This window comes from Notechis scutatus, chromosome 3, assembly GCF_049901735.1.
Source record: "Notechis scutatus isolate UNSWTSFEM ecotype Mainland chromosome 3, rNotScu1.2, whole genome shotgun sequence".
In the NCBI taxonomy this organism is placed as follows: domain Eukaryota; kingdom Metazoa; phylum Chordata; class Lepidosauria; order Squamata; family Elapidae; genus Notechis; species Notechis scutatus.
Genome location: NC_142011.1, coordinates 116,972,886 through 116,997,286, shown reverse-complemented (window position 1 = coordinate 116,997,286; position 24,401 = coordinate 116,972,886). Strand labels below are relative to the sequence as shown.

General features: G+C 38.4%; 1 protein-coding gene across 1 annotated transcript in view; it reads right to left on the bottom strand.

Moving 5' to 3' along the window:
- The window catches only part of NRG2 (neuregulin 2), a 192,346-nt gene that overhangs the window by 44,609 nt on the left and 123,336 nt on the right, over positions 1-24,401 (bottom strand). The window contains exons 3-4 of the mRNA XM_087961040.1: positions 22,596-22,767; positions 4,275-4,393 (exon numbers count right to left, since the gene is read on the bottom strand). Coding sequence (XP_087817166.1) covers positions 4,275-4,393; positions 22,596-22,767 — 291 coding nt within the window. The remainder of the gene's footprint in view (positions 1-4,274; positions 4,394-22,595; positions 22,768-24,401) is intronic.

The following is a 24,401-nucleotide window of genomic DNA, read 5'->3' as shown; positions in this document are numbered from 1 at the left end:
GGACAGCAGAATCCTAAGGAATGTTAGGGGGGAAATCCTATTTATAACACTAGCTGATATGGGCCCTATCATCCCAATAGTTGGAAATGTTCAGGCAGAAGCTAGAGAGCCATTACTCTGGGATGACTGAATTTGGATTACTGCTTTAGAGCTTAAACCGGTGATGGTGAACCTATGACAAACATGTCATAAGTGACACACCATGTCATTTTTGGTGACATGGCAGCATGTCCTTATTCTTGCTTAGTTTTCTGCATGTCCTGTTTTATTTTTCTACTGCAGCAGAGACTATACGATAATGTAGTGTGTGCTCTAATGTGACCTCTGAAGCCTCTGGAAGTGTGGGAGGAGGTCTTGCTCTCATAAGGCCTCTGGACCTCCAAAAATTGTGCAAGAATGGAACATGCCTTCCTACTCTTTTCAAAGGCCTCATGCCTAAATTGTCTCTTCCAATTCTGTTGTTCTATTCTTCTCTCACACAGACATATCAAACTACAATTCTGTAATAGCAACTTGAGCTGCTATAAGGAGGTTATCAAATGGGATTAAAGCTGTTTTTTAAACAAGCCACCATGACATAAGAACTACCATTTGCTTTGGAAGACATGTGTCAGGCTACAGAACTTTTTCCCATTCAATTACCAAGAATGAACTTCTGAGAACCAAACGTATCAAAAGGAATTCTTTATTGAGATGAGACAATTCATGTAGGAGTTCAAAGCAGCGTCTGAGGTCCCTCAGGCATACAGGGATACATAAGGGAGTTTCGAACCCGTCCCCTTATCTCGATGTGTATTTAGAGAAACAAAAGCCAGTATGTTAATTCCCCCCCACCCCTTCTGTAGGAATGATCTTTCTCACAGTTTCCCAGGACATACCTAATTTTCCCCCACCCCCTTTTTAGAATGAACTTTTTCCAGAGATTCCTTGGATACATCTCACTGTGGAATTTTTATGATCTTCTCATCTCCTGGTTGTGCCTCTCGGAGGTGATAGGTTCTGGCCATCTGGCTTTTCTCCCTCCATTGTATCATGGGTTATACAAATTCGATATAAGGTTAAATATATTCAGGTTACATCAAGAAAGGATTTCTTTATCAGCCTCCCCCCCCTTTTCTTCTTCCACTGAAGAAATGACAGATACACGGATCTGACAAATCAGTCTTTGTGAAAACAGAAGTTCATATAGACCAAAAGCAATTCAAGGAGATTTCTGTTAACAGACTTGAGACATTCCTTGGCATAGCATCAAGTGAACATCTTAGCTGTAGATGGCAGAACCAGAAAGGATCGTATAATGTAAGCTGTCTCATGCATTGCATGTTGTATAGAATTTATGGTGGGCAGCATTTCCAGAAGGACAATGAACTGAAAAAATAATAGACATTTTAAAGAGCATTGTCTTATTTAATCATGATTGACCATTGCATTATGTCAATATTTGACAGAGAAATAAACTAAAATTTTGAAGAAAAGGATAATATCATCTGAGGTTATTTGCAAACATAAACATTAAATAGATTAGAAAATTTAGATTAGAAACATAATAAAATATTTTTGCTAGATTATATTCAGATAGAGCTGGTTAAAGAGGCATTTTGATATAGAAATCTGTTCATGATTGGCTATGTAAATGCTATGCTATTCTTAGCTTTTTGTTTTATACATTTTGTTTTAGCATGTGAAAGATTTAGTAAAAAGAGAGAAAGCACTTTTCCTTCAAATAAATATCTGCATCAGAGAACCAGGAGTCAAATATTCAAGGGAAGTTTGTCAATATAATTCAAAAATTCTATTTTTTATAGTAATGCTATAGAGGAAACAAAACAACCCCTATACTTTGAACTTTGTTCCTGTTTTTATTCCTTAGAATCTTCTTGTAGTCTATAGTATTTTGAAAGTTCTCCTTGTGATAGATAACAACTTGACATTTTCTTGATTTGTAGCAGACCAACACGCCCTTGGTCTGTCTACAGCTAGATTTTCTTGGGTTTTTGTTGTTGAATAATTTGCAGGCTCTTATATTATTCTGATCTGGATAGCTCTATTATTATAATTTCCTTTTGAATGTCTAAATTTTAATAGTTGAAATGGGTATATTTTATCTTTTTTTAAAAAAATAATAAAGTTTAATCTTGTTTGATCTCGCCTATGGGGAGGAGATATGGCAACTTCCAATTTGGTGGTGGATGGGTAAAAACTTTTAATCACCACACTTCTACACTACATAGTCAATAGTTAGTACTATCAAAATTATTTTGATATTTGTATTTTGACCTTTTAATCGCCAGAAAAATAGCAGGGGTATGAGAAGCTTGTTTCTCTTGCATTGTTACAGAAACAAATGGCAAAAGAGGCAACTTTTGGAGGATAGATACTACCTTCTTCTATCCCAAAGATTGGGGAGGGGGATTGGCTCAGATTGTGAAAACTCAGAAGATTTCTGAGGTAGAAGAACTGGGTACTGCTTACATATAGATTAAACTGTGATCACAATTTATTAACAAAAGAAGTAAAGAAAGTTATGGCCTGGGCCTGTGATAGCCATCATTATGGGCATCATCTGTCTGTCTGTCTGTCTGTGTCTCTCTCTCATACACACACACACACACACACGGGGGGGGAGGGAGACAGGAGAGAGAGGGAGGGAGGGACAGAGAGTCCCAGCATTAGAAAATCTGCTTGGGAAAAAGAGTGGGCACTCTTTATGGTTTGGCTTCTCCTTAGAGGTCGAACAAATAGAGTTTTTCAAACTTAAAAAGATGACAGAATCAAGAAGGGTATAAGAATCAACTTCAGCACAAATGTCAAAGATTGAAGGACAATATCCAGTAATATATAACAGATGTTAAGAAGAGAGTTAGACAAATTAAAGAGAATTATTTAAATATAAATGGAGAGAAAGAGTTTCAACTGTGGAGACCATGCAAAAGAAGATGATACAAAGGAAGGCTTAAAGAAAGACAAATGTGTTGTTGGGAGAAAAAAACAGCACACTTTCCCAAGAGTACTGCCTGCCTTGTTCTTTTGATGAGGGCTGGAAGGAAGGGCAGAAACTATGTACTCTGTTATTTTAATATAAGGTAAATCTCACCGGAATGCTGCATAACATTGATACTAGAATACTAATTTTGTTTGGTCCTATGTGTCCCAAAATGAATATGACATTCAAATAATATATAAATAGTATGGATGAATAAGAGCAGAAACTGTGCAGATTGACCCTGCTTGCATTCCTAACAAGCCTAGAACTACAGTATCAAAATTAACCACTTCATAAAGGGAACTTTTGAGAACAACAACAACATTTTGTTTTAGAAATCTTGCAAAAACACTAATGAAGGATAGAAATCCAAGAAAAAGCTAAAATAATTTAAGCCAGGGCTGTTAAACTCAATTTCATTGAGAGCCGCATCAGGGGTGTGGTTGACCTTGGGGGGCTGGGTGGGCATGGCTGACTGGGTGGGTGTGGCCAACTGGGTGAGCATGACCAGTTTGACACCACTCCCCAAACTGCTGGCATGTTTCCTCTTTGCACTGGGTAGGCTGGGCCAAAGCAACACAGATAGACCAGGCTGAAGTGGCATGGGTAGACTGGGCAGAAGCAGCATGGGCTGGCCCTTTACATTTTCCAGGATGGCCCTGCAGACCAGATCCGACCATGTTACAGGCCGCATCCAGCCCGCGGGCCTTGAGTTTGACACCCCTGATTTAAGCTTATTCTGCCATTGCATATTCCATTAAATACCTGGTTCACAACAAATTCCTACACACACTTACCTAGAAGAAAGTTCCATTTTATTCAATAAGTCTTCTTCTTGAGTAGACATGCATGTGGTTGCAATCCTATTTCAGAGAAAGAACTCTATGATCTGGGACTTACGTCTGAGAACACAGAACTGGGATCCAAAATGCACAGAATTTGTGGGAAACATCACAAACAAACACAAAATGGACAGCTACACTTTTTTTCACCTGCATCCAACAGCTTTATTTGTCTTGTTATACTTAGCATTATTTAATCTAAAATAACACATGTATCCCAAGTTCACAGTGGACATATTTACCAGAACAACTTACTATTATAAAAATTAATAATAACACAGATCCTTTAATGAAATTGACACCATAACCATCTTTTTTCATGAAAACTCAATTAACATACCTGTACACATATACCCTCAGGGCATCTTATATGTGGTTCTTCTTCTCCCACCAATTGTAAAAACCAGTTGAAACTAAATATATCATTTTGATTCAATATTATAACTTACCACTTCTGACTATGAGACTTCCTGTGGCAATGTCTGTTCCCAGGACATTCTCTGCTTCACAACTGTATTCTCCTGTATCCTCAACTTTCACTTTACTTAACTGAAGTCTAGATATTTTCCTGGAAAAAAAAAAGAAATGCAGGCTTGGTTATTACACTATTTTAATAATGACATTAGGTCGAATTAACAATTACCTTAAACAGCCTTTACCAAACTTAAATATATTCTCTAGTGAAGATTTTTTAAGGAAAATTATTATAAAGTTTTACTACAGAGGATCGCTGGTTTGAAACAGGGGTTAAAGAGGCCATCTATGTCAAAATTGAACAGCCCTCTCTCAACAGAGGGAGAGGGATAAGGCACCATCTATCTCCAGTCCACAACACAGTCCTTTCAACAATTCCAAGAAGGCTCCACACCAGTTTGCACCATTCAAGTGACCCTGATTACACAGATAAACCTCCAGGCGACCTTAAAGACCGGCTAAAAGAATGCAAATGTCCAGCTGTCTGCAAGGAGTATAAATCCTTCCATTCCCTACCATCCAGTCAGAGATGAAGAAGCTTCTTGGATGAGAAGTGAAATGTCTTCAAAGAAAAACCAGAAAGTCTAGTTGCCTCTAGAAAAAAAAGCACCCTTGGGAGTACTAAGAGAAAGGAATATAACAAGTAACAACAGTGCTTGTGAATGATTTGGAAATGACCATCAGAAACAGATGTAAAAGAGAAGTAAAAGGGACAACTTTTCCATAAAAATCAGGAAGTAAATCCACATATTTTATAATGCCAATATCTAATGTTAATTGATTGGCAAAAAAATGTAAGCAACTGAATATAACTTTCTCCGATACTTTCACTACTACCCTCAGAAGATTTTGATGATCAAAGGAGTGTAATCTGATCACAAAGATCATTGTAATTTGGAAATAGGTTTGCCAGTCACTGAATCCTACATTGCCTCTTTCAAACAAGGCATGCTAGGAAGCAGCACCCAAAGTGGTGATGATGGTGGGGTACATTGCTTTAAGTGGGTGGTATCTTCCTTTCCATCCACCATCACATAGAGAGCCCTGAAGATTATAGGAACTGTACATGTTGCAACTCAAGAAAAGTGTTTCAGTGGTGGGATTCAATTTTTTTTACTACCGGTTCTGTGGGCATGGCTTGGTGGGCGTGGTAGGGGAAGGATACTGTAAAATCTCCAGTCGGAAGTGGTATTTGCTGGTTCTCCAAAACTTCTCCAAACTTTCTCTGAACTTCTCAAAATTTCCACTACCGGTTCTCCAGAATTGGACAGAACCTGCTGAATACCATCTTTGATATGTTTGTATCAACCACCTCTTAAGCATACTATATTTAGGCTGTACAATCTGCACAATCACTAGATAACAGCAGAATTAGAGATGTCTACATTTTGTTGGTCTCTATCTAGCTCTATTATCCTACTCTATATTTAAGGTTCATGTTGAAGGTCTGTATAGATAGTCCTTGTTTACCAACTGCCTCATTTAATGTTAATAAAACAGCCTTGTGACCAATTGTTGTATTTTTACTATAGCAGCATTCCATAGTAACATGACTGCTATTTGTATGCTTTGAACCTGGATTGTGACAAGGATTAGTAGAGCGGAAAATAAAAATAATAACTCATGTTTCATTAACAAACAGAATGATTGTTTAACAGTCAAAGAGGAAGTGAAGCCCTAAGCCTATTGCAGTCACATATTTTGTTTAATAACCAAAGTGATTTGCTTAATAACCAAGGAGGAAGTAAGGTTGTTATCAAACTGTAGTCATATGGTTTAACTTTTACAACTGCAGCACTTTTCAACCAATTGTCCAGTGAATGACCACAGAGAATTGGGTCCCACCTCTTGCTTCTGTTGATCCTCCCAAGCGTCGTGCAGCTGCGCCTCCCGTATATGCGCCCGTAAGTCCACTAGCTCCTGCACAACTCTAGGGGCAGCACCAGAGAAACTCTTGCGGTAGCATGACAGGCTCTGTGTTCCGGCAGGGCCACTCCAGGGACTTATCTTGTCACAGTGCCACGACGACCCTGCGGTGGGGCATTTCGGTCTCTTCAAAATGTTGCATCTCGTGACTTGGACTTTCTGATGGACCCGACTACAACACTATGTGCAGTCCTATGTTATGTCTTGTGTGCATTGCCGGCAGGCCAAGATGGCGGCAGGGGCTCCCTGGGACTGCTCCAGCCCTTGCCGACATCAGAGAGATGGGGTGCCCTTTCGATGGACTTCCTTTTTTGTCAATATTTTTTTTTATTTTTACATTTTAAAAACAACTCTTTCAGTGAACAATGTGGTTCCAGATTTTTACACTTCAATACAAACAATACAATGACCTTAATATATATTTTTCTTTCACATTCAATTCTATATCATATCATTACTTCTATTTTCCCATAAATTTACTCCAATATTCTTATTTTCTTTATACTTATATTTTCAATTTATATCTTAATTCCTTTTTCTTCCTTTTTCTTTAAATATTCTGGTCTTATTTTATAGTCTATCATTCTTACTTTTTATTCTAAATTCATTATACCTTTATGCTTTTATCTGTCACATTTGCAACTTTATCACACACTTTTATTTCATTATTCAGTAGGTTTCAAATATTTAAATATTAAATCAAATATTTCCAAAAATTTCTCCCTTTAATTGCCAATTAGAGTGTGCCACCCCTTTGTTTTATACATCCCTCAATTTATTTCCCTTTAATCCATAATCAAAATTTCTGCATGGTATTCTTTTCTCCAGTTAAATTCTAAATCATTTATTATTTCAAATATATTAATCTATTCAGTTAATTATAGAAACTGACATTAGTTTTTTCATTAAAATCCTCATAATTCATTTTAACTATTCTTTGTTTTTTATCATTTCATTATCATAGCTTCCAATTTTCACCTTTATTTCAATTATATCCATCTATAGATTAACAATAATCCTTAAAAAAAACCAATTAAAAGAAAATATCAGTTCCATTAGCTTTTAAAAACTACATTCTTATATATTACAACACATTACCTTGCAGAATTCCTTTTCGTTAATCTTTATCTGCCCATTATCTCTATGTCTCCTAACTAAACAATTTATTTTCGTTTTTGTTTGGCTTCCATATCTCCTTATTTTCTGGTTCTTTCTCTTATTACCTTTTCCCCCCTTCATTTTCTCCTCCCTTTCTTACTCCAGCTTTATCCCCCTCCCTCTTTAAAACTTTCTTCTGTAATTCCCTTTTTTGCTGTTTCCTTTTTCTTTGTTTGGCTTTCTGGACATTTCCCTTTTTAATTATCTCCTCAAGCCTCCAAGTTTTAATTTCCATTCTTTTTTCCCCTTTGTTTTAATGTTTGTTGTTCCATTTGTTCATTAAAGCTGGCTTCTTCTTTATTCAGCTCCTCCCCTTCTGGCACTCCTTGTTGTTCTTTGTTCTCCAGAATTGCCATTTCTATTAGTCGTAAGGCAATACAGCACAATTCATTTCTTCCATGAAACATTTCCTTTATATTTTAGTTCCAAGAAAAGTTCTGCCATTTTTATACCCTTCTTTTGGATTTTCTTTATCCCTTTCTTTAATATTTAAGTCCAAGCCAATTGTCCATTAATTTAATTCAACCAGCGTCTTGGATGTTTATTTCCAACGATCAGCTTCTATTAATTCCTCTTTAGGTTTTTTCCAAGATCATCAAGTAATCCAATATCCATAAGTTTAAATTTGTGCCAAAGTCACCAAACAATCCCAAGGTAATTTCTTTATACTTCTTTCTTTTATCTTAGTATTCTGTATTTTCACTTTTGAGGGTTTCAATGTTAATGTTAATGTAACAAAATCTCTCTTATTTTGTATCCATTTCCAAGTTTAAAAGAACCAGACACTTTTAAAGAGTCACTGAAATTTTCCCTTTACCATTAGGTGGCGCTTTCCATTATGTCCAAGTTTCTTTTCACTTTCTTTTCCAATTTGAGGCTTTTAAATTTCAATAAGGCCAAATATCTAATTTTTCTTTCCCCCTTTTTTGACACCTTCAAGTTCAGCCCTTAATTGTGCCTATCTACTGCCAAAAAGATATATTTATCCAATTTAAACAAATGTTTCTTCTATTTTCTGAGATTCTCCTTCAATTTAGCTCTTTCAAAGTTCAAAGCCACTTTCCTTTATATCCAATTTTTCTTTTCACTTTCTCCGATCGCCACTATTATGATCTTTCTTAAAATTTCTATATGGTTTAATTCCAGGGTACCTTATTGTTCATATGTTATAGCTGGTTTTCCTGGTCTCCACACTGCCACTTCATCACTGCTCCAGCACGATACTTATGTCCTGGATAGCCTTCCGTCTTCAGGATTGCCATTTCTGACCACTGATACAGCCCGTCTTCGGATGAAGTATACCTAGCCAAGGAGGGGAGATGCGGCTCCCCTCAACCTGACAGGCAGTCTCCCCCTTCTTCACCACCCCTTCAGAGTGATTCTGGCCCTGTTCGGAGCCCTCTAACAGGGAGAGCACAGATTGAAGCTGCGCGTGATCATGGACTTCGATCCGTCCATGACAGAAATGCCACTGGAAGTCCTTCAATGAAGTTCCAGATGGATTTGTCTCCATCATCGGAATTCACCACGGTGTTCATAGTGGTCGACATGCTGATGAAGATGGCGCATTTCATTTCGTGTCGTGGTTTACCCACAGCTTGTGCCACCACCCACATGTTTATTCAGCACATCTTCTGGCTGTATGGATTACCTGATCGGGTTGTGTCAGACTGAGGGACTCAGCTTACAGCCCAATTCTGGAAAGGACTCGTGATGGCTGTAGACATTAAAATCTGCTTGTCATCAGTACATCATCCTATAACCGACAATGGGACTGAGAAAGTCATTGGGATGCTGGAGCAATACCTGCGCTGCTTTGTCAATCAGCAATAGGACAATTGGTCGGACTACTTAGTCCAACCAATCACAGAGTTTGCGTTTAATAACTCGCAGCACACCGCCACGCAAACCACCCTATTCCCAGCCAATGTGGGTTATCATCCTCAGTTCTTTCCCCTGACGCCACTCGACTTGCTGGTTCCGGAGACAAAGGACTATTTGTCTGAGTTACAGGCCATTCACCAATTAGTGTGACGGTATCTGGAGAAGGCCAAGGAGGATTACAAATGAGTCGTGGACTGCTGTCAGTAGGTGACGCCGCCATTGGCTGTGGGGGATTGTGGCTATTCTATTCTGTCTCAGTATTTTTCCATAAGAGAAATCTTGCTTAGCATGTATACCTCTCAGAGCAAAGTTCACCAAACTGACAGGAAAATAACTGACAGGAAGAAGCTAAATTGATAAGATTAACACAGAGGTCTGTGTCAGATAAAGTAAAGACATATTTCACAAAAGCCTGTGAAAGGATGTATATTCAATTTCACAAAAGTCTGTCAGATAAGATGTGTATTCTGTAAAGACATGTTTACCGGAAAACTATTAATCAATAAGTTTGTTACTTGTATCACGGAAGCCTGGTTTCAAAAGATAAACTTTGTAACTTCTTTGTCTTTCTGTAAACCCCCTCACCCCCTCTTTTCAGCACAATAAAAGAGCACAGCGTAGAGCAAGCTAGCAGCCTGAAAATCCCATCTGTCTCAGGCTCAAATGAGGTAATTTCATCTGCCTCAAGCAATGCGCTGTCTCACCTAAAGAAATCTTCGTCTTGTGTTCTTTTTGCTTTTTAGCTTTGCAATCACTCTTGCGAGAGTCCCTCAATCACCCTGGCTAGGGTTACGCTGCTTAAACTCACCCTGGATAGGGTCCTGCTTTGCCTAACTTCGCCCTTGCGAGGGCTTCTCTGTATCTCACCCTTGCGAGGGTCCCTTTCTGAGAGGAATTCAGCAATCAACCTGAAGATCTAAACAACAGACCGGTCGCTCAACGCGACAGATGGGGGCTCGGTCCGGGATTCCTTGGTCTGGGATCTCTTCGATCTTCAGGTTCCAAGGTGTGACTTCTGTCTAGAGGTGCATCTCCTTCACTCCCATTCTACGCACCTGGCATAGGTTTCAGCACGAATCGTAAGTAATGGGCTCCTCACTTTCTCAAGTTTCGTCAGGGCACAGGGACGAACTTTATAGTCTAGTGAAGAAGGCTAATTCCTTTCAGAAAATTAATGGTACAACTGTGTACCCAATTTCAAGAAATCTTTAAATAAATTTATAATTTATATTGAGGCGCACTGTCCAGCCTATCCATCTGCTGGAACTCTTAGCCATTCTCAATGGGAAAAATTAGGAAAATATTTACATGAAATTCCCAGAGCTCCCATGGATATACTTATCTCTTGGAGAGCAATAATGGCTGCTATAACAATTGTTTGTCCATCTTCTAGTCTTCCTGAAAAATCTTTTTCTCTTGTTTCCTCTGATTCCCCTTCTTCTAATTTAAAAAATTCCAAGCCTCTTGCAGCTCATTTTGATACAAATTCTTCCTTATCTCCTTATCCAGACACTTCTTCCCCTCCTCCCCTCCTCCCTACAACCCACCTCACATTCCTGATGTTAACCCTATCAACTCCACTGATTCTCCTGCCTCCTTGCCTGTTTGTAATACCTTTCAGAAGGCACTGATTAAAGGATTCTTTTTCTGACATCTTCTCAACTTGCTGCTTGGCACAATGACTATCGCTTAGCAGTTCAATTTGTTGCAACAGCTGGCATTCTTCAAGCTGTTACCCTGGACCATCTTCTTTGTCAGGGAGCCATCCTGCACTCTACAGGATGAGATTCAGATGGGGGCAAGGGGTTATCCCATCATGAGAAAGGTCTTTCTCAACCTTCTTTGTCTTTTAACAAAATTCTTCAAGGACCCCACAGATTTTTCATTCTTATTCTCAGTGTGTTCCATCTTAGAACAAATCATTTAACTGTCTTTTATAACTTCTCTGTTGTGTCTGTTCAACCTGTGGGGCCGTGATCTTATGTCTCAACTTAACACAAAACTCATTATTGATTAATGGAATCTTTTGCAAAAACTCTACCATGTGTCAATACTATGTAAATAATGTCTTGCTACTCTATTGTTCTGCTTTTTCACAATTTCTGATGTACTTGAGAAGACAAGAGTGGGAAGCTAAGATTATTTATTGCAAGTAGATTTGATGATAAAGATGAAGGAAGGAAATGGAAGTAGGAAGGAGAGAGATGGTTTGTGGATGATTCAGATTCACAGTCCACTCAAGCATTTTTAAAAATTATGCAAGGTCCTGATGAGCCTTATGCTTCATTCATCAGTCGGCTTCAAACAGCCTTAGATAGACAGATAGATAATTCTGTTGCTAAACAAGAATTACTTATAAAATTGGCTTTTTCTAATGCAAATCAAGATTGTCAAAAAATTCTACAGCCAGTTGCTAATAAGCCAGGAGTGACTTTGGCTGAGTTTTTACAACTCTGTAGAATTGTAGGAACAACCACTCATAAAATGGATATGCTTGCTACTGCAATCACTGCTTCATTACCAAATCCTAATTCTGCTTCCACTTTTTCTCCTGATGCTTTTGCTGTAACACGCAATGGCAATTGTTTTAACTGTGGAAAGCCAGGACATTTTAAAAATCAATGTCGTTTGCCAGGGGTGGAGCTGCCTTTCGTGGCCAAACCAGAGGTCCACCTTCCTCATCTAAGCCAAAACTATCTGTCCTCGCTGCAGGAAAGGCTATCATTGGGCTTCACAATGTCATTCTAATCCTTCTCCTTCTCAGCCTTCGGAAACTAATTGAGGGTCTTCAGCTAGCCCCGCTACAAAGGCTGAATTACCTGTCACAACATTTCCTGTGGTGCTGTTAGAGGATCTTGTGTATGATGATCCTGGTGCAGTTTTACTCTTCCTTTAACTACAACATTTCTCAAACCTTTACCTCCTTCCACACCTGTCTTGCTTATTCCCAATTCTTCTCTTACAATAGAGGGTGTGTTGCAGCTCCTTACTTATATGATTCTTCTGCTCTTAATAATCTTGCATTGGCTGCAATAGGAGATCGTTGCTTTACTTTAAAAAAGGGAACAGTAGTGGCAACACTTATAATTTTGCCTCTTTTGAACCACTTTCTTTGTTTGCATTACAGCAGCCTGTTCAAGCTTCAAAACCAACTCTTTCTGTTACACTCAATGGTCGAATTTTTGAAGGTCTGATTGACACCGGTGCAGATGTTTCTGTTATTCGCTCTTCTGAATGGCCCTCTTCTTGGTCTCTCACAGAAGCTTCTTCAGTGCAGGGTGTAGGTGGAGCTCAAGCTGCTAAGGTCAGCTCTCATTGGCTCTCTGCTTCTACTGAGCATTCTACTTTAACTGCTTATCTTAAACCCTATATCCTTCCTCTACATTGCAATCTATGGGGACGTGATTTACTTTCTCAATTTCAGGCTTATATTCAGATACCATAGTTTTTCTATTAAAATGTCTATTTCTCCTTTATCTCTTACTCTTAAAACCTCCCAACGTTGCAAAATATCTTAAATGTTTGTCTGTACACTCTTAACTTTCTCAATCTTACTGGCTCTCCTCCCTCCACAGCGGCTTCTCGCCACTTCACTAAGCCAGTAGTTCCTCTTCCCGTCCTCTTGTTTATTTCAGACAGCTTCCAGATCCTGCGTGGAAAGGTCCTGCACAGCTCATCACCTGGGGAAAAGGTTACGCAGCTGTCCAACTTCCTGATCGAGTGCTTTGGGTTCCTGCTCGCTGTGTCAGACCTTACCATGGCAAACCTGACTCTAACTCTAATCTTTCTTCTGATATCAATACTTCCTGTCTTTTTCTCAATTTAAGGCATCTCCTGATGCTATTTTTGCTTTCCTTACTGACACTGTTACTTTTATTTTTAAAGATAATCTTCTTTCTGCATGTAATTATGTTTTCCAACACAATGGTAGTTTTCTTTCTCCTACTTCTGACATAACTATTTACTATTACTATTCTCCTTGTTTAATATTTTTAACTATACATGTTACTCAACTTACTATAGGTTCTTATTCTTGCTTAGGATTTTTTCACAATCACACTTATTTCAATCACACTGTTCTATTGCTTTCAACTTCTTCAGTGGCATCTACTCCACTATCTTCTGTTTTACTTACGTTGCCATCTCAAGCTAATTCTGAGAAAACTTTTCCTGGAGATAAACTGCGATGGCATCTTCGTTGCTGCTTTCCACCCTGTGATGTCACCAAATGCATATTGCATCATTCATCTTCCTGGGTTCCTGATCGCTACAAACCACCTGTCGTGCGAAGACGCCACCTCATCCCTGATGACATCCATCGCAAGACTACAGCTCCCATTCGAGCTCGCTATCTTGGGTATCCTGCCTTCATCGCTGACAACTCCATCTCTAAGCAGTCTGCATCTCATGCTGTTCCAAAATTTGGCTATCATCGCACTCCTCGAAGTATGCAATCATCTTCTACAAATGAACATCAACCTCAAACTTATACCTGGACTATCCTTGACTTTCAAGGAAAAATTTTAAACACCACCACTAACTATATTCATATTACTCGTGCTCAAGCACATCTTCCCTGCTCTCAATGGCCTTGTTGTGGACAGAGAATAAATCCACTCAGAATCACTTTTACTGCAAAAGGAAAGACACTTGCAAGAAAACAATGGATGGTTGGGTTCACTTGGGAGGACGTCAGTGGGATGGTCAAGGAGATGAAGGGAATATTTTTACAATTCGTCTTTCTATATCAATGTCTCATTATGATGTTGGTCCCAATCCTAATTTGAAATCAACCTTTCTACAAAAACACAATATTCAGGTCAATTCTTCTTACACATTGCTAGCAACTACACTTAATGATTCATCTAAAACTGATAGTTTGAAAACACTTGACAATAAAGTTAGCTTTCTCACATCTGTAATTGAATCAAAAGACCTTGTCAAAAACCTTTGCTGGAATGGTACTCTGACCAAGAGTCAGAAGAAGAAATAGACACTAATAACTCCTTTTCTCCAAAAGAAGTTTTGTTAACTCTGCCAAGTCATGATTTGGGGGATGAGGACTTTTCCTCGTATGAGTTAGATCTGCAAGGCACCAACAAACCGAAGGGTTTGTTGTCACCTTGTGGGACTACTCGGGAGGAGAAAGGACTCTACCTAGAATCATGAGCACAAAAATAAAGAAAAGGAGGAATTGTGGCTATTCTATTCTGTCTCAGTATTTTTCCATAAGAGAAATCTTGCTTAGCATGTATACCTCTCAGAGCAAAGTTCACCAAACTGACAGGAAAATAACTGACAGGAAGAAGCTAAATTGATAAGATTAACACAGAGGTCTGTGTCAGATAAAGTAAAGACATATTTCACAAAAGCCTGTGAAAGGATGTATATTCAATTTCACAAAAGTCTGTCAGATAAGATGTGTATTCTGTAAAGACATGTTTACCGGAAAACTATTAATCAATAAGTTTGTTACTTGTATCACGGAAGCCTGGTTTCAAAAGATAAACTTTGTAACTTCTTTGTCTTTCTGTAAACCCCCTCACCCCCTCTTTTCAGCACAATAAAAGAGCACAGCGTAGAGCAAGCTAGCAGCCTGAAAATCCCATCTGTCTCAGGCTCAAATGAGGTAATTTCATCTGCCTCAAGCAATGCGCTGTCTCACCTAAAGAAATCTTCGTCTTGTGTTCTTTTTGCTTTTTAGCTTTGCAATCACTCTTGCGAGAGTCCCTCAATCACCCTGGCTAGGGTTACGCTACTTAAACTCACCCTGGATAGGGTCCTGCTTTTGCCTAACTTCGCCCTTGCGAGGGCTTCTCTGTATCTCACCCTTGCGAGGGTCCCTTTCTGAGAGGAATTCAGCAATCAACCTGAAGATCTAAACAACAGACCGGTCGCTCAACGCAACAGGGGATTGGGTGTGGTTGTCCACTTGGCATCTTCCATTAGACCAGACGGTTAGGAAGCTTGACTATCGGTACCTTGGCTCGTTCCCTGTGGAGGCGGTGATCAACCCAGTCGCCTACCGTCCTGAACTAGAGGAGCTATAATGGACTTAATCCTAACTAATAAGGATGAAATGATTGAGGGAGTGGAAGTTGTGGGAGGAAAGTGATCGTGTCATATTAGAATTCATTGTAATGCAGGCACAGGCAATTGAACAAAGTCTAATTAGTGTTTTAGACTTTAAGAGAGCTTGACTTCAACAACTAAAAGAAGTATTAGGAAGGATTTCATGGATGGAAAATCTAGAAGGAAAAGCAGTTTAGGATGCATGGGAAACTCTGAAAAATGAAATACTAAAGGCCCAAACGAAAGCAGTACCACAGAGAAAGAAAAGCAAAAGGTACCAGATAAGACTAGCATAGTGCACACAGAGCTCTCTGACAAACTGAGAGTATACTGACAAGTATAAAAAATAGAAAAAAGGGGCATATTAACTAAAACAGAACACCAACAATAGCCCGAATCTGCAGGCATGGAATTAGGAAGGCTAAGGCTCAGAAGGAATTAAGATTTGCAACAAATGCTCAAAAATAACAAAAAAAGGTTATTTCAATATGTAAGGAACAAGAAAAAACTCAAGGAAATGACCAGTCCGCTAATAGAAGAATATGGCAAGAAAATGATGGGTGACAGGGAGACAGTGAAGCTGTTTAATTCCGTCTTTACATCCATCTTTATGCAAAAAGAAAAAAATAGCTGAACCCTTCAAAAGTAGCACAGTGGGAGATAGAACAGAATGCATGTCAAAATAGGTAAGAATTTGATTAAAAAATATCTATCCATTTTAGACAACATCAAATCACCAGAACCAGATGGTTTATATCACAGGGTACTGAAAGAACTGGCAGATGTGATCTTGGAATCCATGAACAAAATCTTTCAGAGCTCCTGGAACATGGGGGGATTGCCAGAGGACTGAAAAAATCTGATGTGGTTCCAATCTTCAAGAACAGATAAAAAGTGGAACCAGGAAACTACAGACCAATCACTTTGATATCAATACCTGAGGAAATCTTGGAAAAGATAATCAAGCAGCAATTTATGATCATTTAGAAATGAACAAATGAACAAACAAGTTCATTAAACAGATCATGCCAGACCAATCTTATTTCCTTCTTTGATAAAGTAACTAAATTAGTGGATCTGGAAATACTGGGGATATAGTTTACTTGGACTTCAGTAAGGCATTTGACAAAGTAGACCACAGCTTACTAAATGGTAAGGTAGACCAATGTGGGATAGACAGTACCACCACCAGATGGATTCACAATTGGTTGACCAACTACACTCAGTGTGTAGTCTTTAACAGAATTATATCTTCATGGAGGGAAACATGTAGTGGGGTACCTCAAGGTTCTGTCTTGGCCCAGTCCTTTTCAACATTTCATAAATGACGTAGTTGAGGGGGTAGAAGGAGAGAACTCATCAAATTTGCAGATGACACCAAACTGGATGGAATTTGGAAGAAAGACTCATGATTCAGAAGGATTTTGACAGACTTGAGCAATGGGTCCTATCCAACAAGATGCAATTAAATGGTGAAAAAAGTAAGGGCCTGCACCTAGACAGGAAAAGCCAAATGCACAGATATAGAATAGGCGGTACCTGGTGCAACAGTAACCATGAGGGGGATCTTAATGTCATAGTGAATATCACTAAAGTATGAGCCAGAAGTATACTGCAGCTATCAAAAAGATCAATGCAGTCCTAGGCTGCATCAAAGAGAAGGATTATGAGATGGTTCTGTTACTTCTGTACAATTTTTATCCTTCTAGCAGTATGTTCCAGTCATGGGTTTCATCCCACCAAGTTTCAGTAATAGCAACAATAACAAAAACAAAACAATAACAAATATGGTCAAAAAGGCTAAAGCTGAAGCTCTGTTAACATTGGCAAAATGGTCTCTTCAGATAAGTTACAAAAAAGAAAGAAGGAAAAATCAATATATGAATTGCTCAGTTAAGCCAAAGATATACTATTGAGTAGTAAAGAAATATGTTAAATTCTGCTTCACTGACTCTTGAAAAGAGAAGCGTTAGTACTGTTCTATGCTGCACTACTGAGGCCACACATAGAATATTGCATCCATTATTGGTTCCCATGTTACAAAAAAGATGCTGAGATCCTAGAAAGGATTCAGAGAAGAGCAAAAAAGATGATAAGGGTTCTAGAGGCTAAGCCCTGTGATGAATGATTAAGGAAGCTAGGTTTATCTAGCTTAATGAAAACAAGAATTAGGGGTGACATGATGGCTATCTTCCAGTACTTGAGGGCCTCTCACAGGGAAGAGGGAGTGGACTCATTCTCCAAAGCACCTGAGACCAGGACAAAAAGAAGCAATGGGTGGAAACTGTTAAAGAGAGATCCAATCTGGAACTAAGGAGAAATTTTCTGAAAGTATTACACAGGTGCTCCCAGGTTCAGATTATAGTCATTCATTCACACACTCACAGCCCTGGAAAGTTGCCATAGTCAAATCATTTTTAACTGAACATAGAGGCAAAACTGGTTCTTTAGAATATATAGAGACCCAGTGAATTTAAAATAGCAGCAAAACTGGTTACAACTTATATATTTGCTCTTTTCTTTCTTTCACACATATACACACTCATCTAGACTTACCCTTATCCTTCTCAACTAGGCTGGCAAGCACTAGCCAGAGGGATGAAAGCCATCAAGATGACTTAAAGACAGGCAGACTTCAGGCCCCTTTTCATCCCCCAAAGTCCTTATTTGTTGATTCACAAGACTGGCAGCTACTCTTGCCTTGTTACACATCTGGTAGCTGTTGATGGGATTTGGGGAGAGGGTTCCCATGTGTTGAGGCCCAACTTCTTTTGTCTGGCTTAGGTGACATTTTTATTTTATTTCTTAACAACTTAGTTCCTTCTTATCTGTCTCCTGAAGGGATCTTTTAGACATAGCCTCCTTACAGGTCTACATCATTTTTAGATATGGCAGTTTCAGCCTAGTCTTACAACAGTAAGAATAATTTGTAAATTGAACAGTTTGCCTCCTGGAGTTGTGGATCCTCCATCCCTGGAGCTTTTAAAGAAAAGATTGGAAAGCCATTTGTCCAAGATGGTATAAGGTCTCTTACCTGGAGTAGGGGGTTGGATTAGAAGACCCCCAAGATCCCCCCCAGCCTTATGATTCTATGTTTCTATGAATTCTATGCTACCTTTCTATCCTATTATATGGTCACCTGCCCCTCTTTCCACCTGCCATAAATACCTCTGGTTTGGTTTCAGATTTTAATGTTTTGAATCCCTGATCCATGAGGTTAAAAGCTTAGCATTATAGGAAGTCTCAGTAATGCAAATTATCTTGAAAAGCATGCTACTGGGAATATGATCTGCTGGTCACTGTTACTAGTATGATCAAACAGAGGAAAACTTAGCTGGGGTAATCAGAGGTAACACTCTCCAAGTGAGGTGAAGTCAACCCACATGAAAGCATTATCTAATATGTAACTCCAAAGAACACAGTGGTACGCCCCTTCTGTATTGCTGCCAATTTGTAATGTTTACAAATGTAAAGACATGCCTTTGATATTTAAATGGACTCCCAAGTTGGTAATCACTCCTCTAGTTGTTGGGAAATTTTCATGAGTTTTATGGAAATGATCATATGTTCAGATCAAAGCCATCAAAAATGTAACAGTGACAGTATTGAAAGAACATTCCCTCATTTTACAATGTCTTGTACAACTAAAAATCGAATATGAGAACCATAAGTCAGATAAATTAAATAAGAATTTAATTTAATTTAATTTAATTTAAATGCCATCCTACTCCACATGACTCCACATGACTCTGAACATATGATAACTGAATGCAAATGTTCAATATCAAGTGTCAAGGGACAAGGACAGATACCTCAATCCAGAAGAAAACACAAGAAAGTAACAATGGAAGTATGTTATTTGAAGGATATTTTGAGTCTTGGTGGCACAGTGGTTAGAGTGCAGTACTGTAGGCTACTTCTGCTGACTGACTGCAATTTGAATCTCACCAGGCTCAAAGTTGACTTAGCCTTCCATCCTTCCGAGGTGGGTAAAATGAGGACCCAGGTTGTTGGGGGCAAGATGCTGACTCTGTAAATCTCTTAGAGCGGGCTGTAAAGCCCTTTGAAGTGGTAGATAACTCTAAGTGCTATTGCTATTGCTGTTTTGGAACAATAGACCCAAAAGTTAATTTTAAGAGTATCTGAAAAAGAAATTTCTTTATACAAGTAGTCCTCGACTTATGACAATTGAGCCGAAAGTTTTTGTTAAGTGAAACTTTTAAGTGAGTTTTACCCCATTTTATAACCTTTCTTGCCACAATTGTTGTGAATTGTTGGAGTTGTTAAGTTAGTAATAATGGTTGAGTGAATCTGGTTTTCTGTAAACATTTGTATATGATGAGAGAGAGAGAGAGAGAGAGAGATGAAAAATCCAGGAACAGTGGAGGGACACAAAATTAAATAGTGAATATAAGATAGAGAAAACAAGAGAATACCATAGAATCATAGGGCTGGAAGAGACTTTAGCGGTCTTCTATTCTGCTCGAGGTAGGAATCCTTACACCAGAATTATCTTTTTTTGTTTGTTTTTTTATTACACAGCTTTAGTGGTGTTCAACATACTACAATGTGATTTCTCCCTTGTCTTGTCATGTCACTCTTATATCTACTTTGAGTTTATTCAAAACCTGTTATCTGAAGGGCAAAGTGAACTCAACTTTCCAATTCAGAAATAATGATAAGAGCTTTGGGGGCAATCAAATACTTATGTTGATTTGGAGCAGGAGAAAAGAGGAAGGCAGAAGAAATACAATAATTGAACTCTGATTAGCTAATGAGTGAAAATAATCTCTTTTAAGGATACAATATTAATATTTCTACAGCTGTTTATAAATGTATCACTTTTCCCCCCTTGGAAATTAAAATAAGTTAAATAGCATTTCAGTATGGAAATTTTTAAATTTGTGTAGAAAAGTTTTACCATCACTAAAGAGCTAGAAACTTAAAGTTTCTAGTGTTCCTAGATTTTACTAGCTTTTCACTTTAATATTATTGATATAAACAATTAGACAAATCTTTTTTGCCCATAACCAAATATAATCTTCATAACCAAATGAAGAAATAAAAATCCCAATGCTGAACACGAATGGCATCTATTTGATTTGCATTTCAGCTTTGGTTCACAGAACTCAAATCAGTATAGATAATACATATTTCCCATGAATCCTTCCTCAGTTATAACCACTGCACTAACTGTACCTCTTTGTAGATGGACGTAAAAATAGATGAAATTTTAGTAAACAACCAAATCTCACAAAATTTCAGTTTTTCTTTCTAAGATTTAAGATTATTTACAAAGTTTGGAAATATCATATTAGCCTTGATTAAAAAATAATAATTTGGAAGGTCCTGAATATATTTTCTGGAGCAATCATGGTGTCTGTGGGTAGCCTATTAGCCACCCCTCACTTATATGATGGTCTACAAAAGTTTTGATGGTGAAGCCATGGCCTACATCTAAGGAAAAGAGTGAAAACTGCAGATACAGAGGATCTAAACTGAACAAGAAGCTTGGAAATAATCTGACATTTTGGAGCACTACAAAATTACAAATACTAAAAAGATATTTAAATTTCCCCCAAAAAATGCCAGGTGGGGAGAACAGGCAGCAAAGGTATACAAGAAGTTTACCCTTTAATCACAAAGGACAGTCCCTCAGAAGCTTTCCAGTCACTCTCCTTGTAAGAAGTCCTTTTCCTACAAGAAAAATGCTAAAACATGCATCAATAGCAATGCATTAATTCCAAATTACTGTAGGAAATCACTGGGAGATTTTATGATCCAGATCCAAATCAGAACATATGCTTAAATAATGCTCTGTAGAAAAGGCCCTATAATTCTGTCCAAAACCATCCAAAATCCTACTCACATTTCTTTCAAACAAATTGCCAATTTCAGATCTACCTAAAATATACACAATTTTTATCCAATACAGAAATAAATTATACAATTACAGCTTTATTTTATTTGTTTGAAAAAAGAAAAGTTCAAAGGGGTTAACTATCCACATATTTTTTTCTGAAACTGGATGTTTTAATTCTTTCTGAGGTGTCTGTTATCTATCTCTGCAGGTTTCTTTCTATTCTGTTCATTTAAAAAAAAAGTCTAAAACAAGGTTTTCCCATTAGGAGCACAAATTCACTTTGTGCCATGTTAAAGCTAGTATCTTGAACTACTGTATATTCAGTGCCATTCTTTCCCACCAAATTTGCCCAGTGAATTTACTTGAGCTACAGTCAAAATATTGACGGCAATGCATGAAGCCAAGTCCTGCACAATGTATGAACATCCATGGAACTGTCTCTACTCTACTGTACTCTGCCTCATATGGTGCTGGGAAGCCTGCTGACTTTATTTTTCTTGCTAACTTTTACCAACTACAATGGCCTGGCTTGATCTGAGAAGCCAGGTGTTCAGCATTATAGAGAATTCAATGTTCATGGTCCAAGTTGGTATCAATCAGAACTTTATAATGAATTTAATTCTGTGGCATTGTGCGCCAAGAAATAGTAATCATTAAATACTATTAAAAAGGGAGATGACACTTCACTTCAACGGAGCTGCAAGAAAGTACCCCTTCAAAGAAAAAACAGAAAGCAAAATGGCCCATTTTCTAAGAGACACTACTTGTTTCACTTAATCATCTAAGTGATTTCTAGGCCTGTGCAAAACCCAGATGGATAACCAGTTTATGCTATCTGGCTCTGCCTTCATCACACAAAAATTTAAGGTAGGTAGAGAACATGGTCTATCCAGAGGACAAACTGAGGAGGAGCATGCCATCACTCCTAATCCTAAATAATTGGCAGCTTGTCTGTCTCTTTTAACCATGTATGATTAAACTTTTAACCATGTATTACAGCAAAAATAGTTGAGCTTTCTTGCTTTGTACTTCCCAACTTCAGCAACTTTAAGCTGTATGGAAGTCAACTCGCAGAATTCTCTACTATTCTGCTCTAGACAGTCCACAAAACGAAATTGTTGGATTTTCCATTTTGTAACACATGTTTTACCTTAGAAAGCCTTCCCCCACCTGGTGCTGCACTTTGTAATATTGAAATTAATCAACCCTCTGAAAATATTATGAATACATCTTGCTCACAAACAAGAACCATAACTATTTTGTAAACATTACTTTACTTAGAAATTGACCATTCAGTCATGTTTATGACAATTATACCAATAATAGTTAAGAATGTTTATCTATGATATTTTTTTTACAATTTTAAGATGAAAAAGCACCTGTTTTTACTTACTTTCCATTCCCATATTTTATTCTGATATCTTTGCTCTTTTTAATTTCTTTGCCATCTTTGAACCATTTGTAGGATGGCTGGGGATTTCCAGCGCTTGCCTCACATTTCAAAGAAACCTTTGCTCCAACTTCTACATTTAGGCTCTTTAGTTTCTTGAGTTTTGGAGCGACAGCTGTGAACAGAAACAGAAAGAAACAAAGTCAGTTTAATCACCCTTCTTCAGTTCTGCAGGCTCTTAGGAAATCATAGCTGAAGCCCTGATAGCTAGATTTTCCGGAACCTTCAGTTTCAGTAATGATTACATGAAGCCAGTGATGAAGAGCAGATTCCTTGTTTATCCTCTGTTCCCCACATCTACCTATTATTGTCAAAAAAGAGAGAGCAGATGCTTTTGCATATTGAGCATTTTTTCTTTGGCATCACAAGCAGCTTTGGTTTCTCTCCCTTTCAGCAGCAGATCCCTCCATTTTCCTTCCACCATCTCCCTACTTGTCCCTTTGCATAAGAGAAACAAATATGCATCTACATGAGATGCAAACAGACTATACAAATGCTTGCAAGGCTTTCTCAGAAGACGCTTCAGTTCTTGCTCTGATGCTGCTTTCAGTAACTCAGCCGCTACATTCCTCTCTTACCTCTGCTGCTGTTGGCAGCCATGCTGTTGATTCGACAGCCTGTGCTGATCTGAATGGTAGCATTTGGCTACAAGAAGGGAAGAGGAGAGGAGCTCAGCCACAGTCACTGCAGTTTTTTGTTTTTTTTTACTGTTCATGTGCCTGCCTGTTCATTCTGGGAATGTACTGGCTTCTCTGTGGCCAGATGGGAATATAAAACAACATATCTCCATAGGGAAAAAAAATGGGGAATAAGAAGGTCATTCAGTCTTTCAGAATGACAGTCTACTCTGCCAAACACTAATAGCGAAGACTTAAAAGGAAAGTCTCTACATGAGAGAGGATAAGCAGGACAGAGACAAAAAACTGGGCCACTAACCAAGCAATCCTAGTCATCAGATGCGCCATTGCTACTACATCTCTTACCTCAATTGGATGGTTTAGTACCCAGGAGAATTTAACCCATTACAAGCCACCAAATAATAGCCAAAACGTGGTCATAGCAAACGCTCAACGCCTGTGGTTCAGGCATTTCATGATATCAAACTCAGTAACCTTCCCACTATATTCATTTATTAAAGTACCCTAACAATGCAATAATAACAATAATAGAAACTAAAAATACAACTATCACAACTGCACTCTTTTCAGGAATTATTGTAGCATGAATGTAGACTTATTTATTCTACATCACCAATGCAATGCTCCTTCTAAATATCATGCATTTAATTAAGTAATTAAAATCACTGCAATCTGTCCAGAACATTTTGTGCTGGGTTATCTCTGTAAAGACATTTTGATAATCCTACTTATTTAAAGAAGAAGTTTTAAAATGGCCAGTCTCCAACAGATAGAGAGGATGAGGCAAGCTCCCTGGGTACATGACCTAGTATAAAGGTGTCAAACTCAGGGCCCAGGGGCCAGATCTGGCCTGCAGGGGGCTTAGATCTGGTCCGTGGAGCCACCCTGAAAACAGCAAAGGACCGGCCTGTGGTGCCTTTGCCAGAAAAAAATGGAGCTTGGGAGGGGCTCGTGCGGTCCTCATGAGCTCCATTTTTTCTGGCAGAGGGTTGCAGGAGGCTGTCCCAACCAAAAATGGAGATCTGGAGCCTATTTTCACTGGCAGAGTGCTCAGATCACCAAAGGTGCCCCTGACGTGAGTGACATCAAGCTGACCACGGCCACCCTAGCC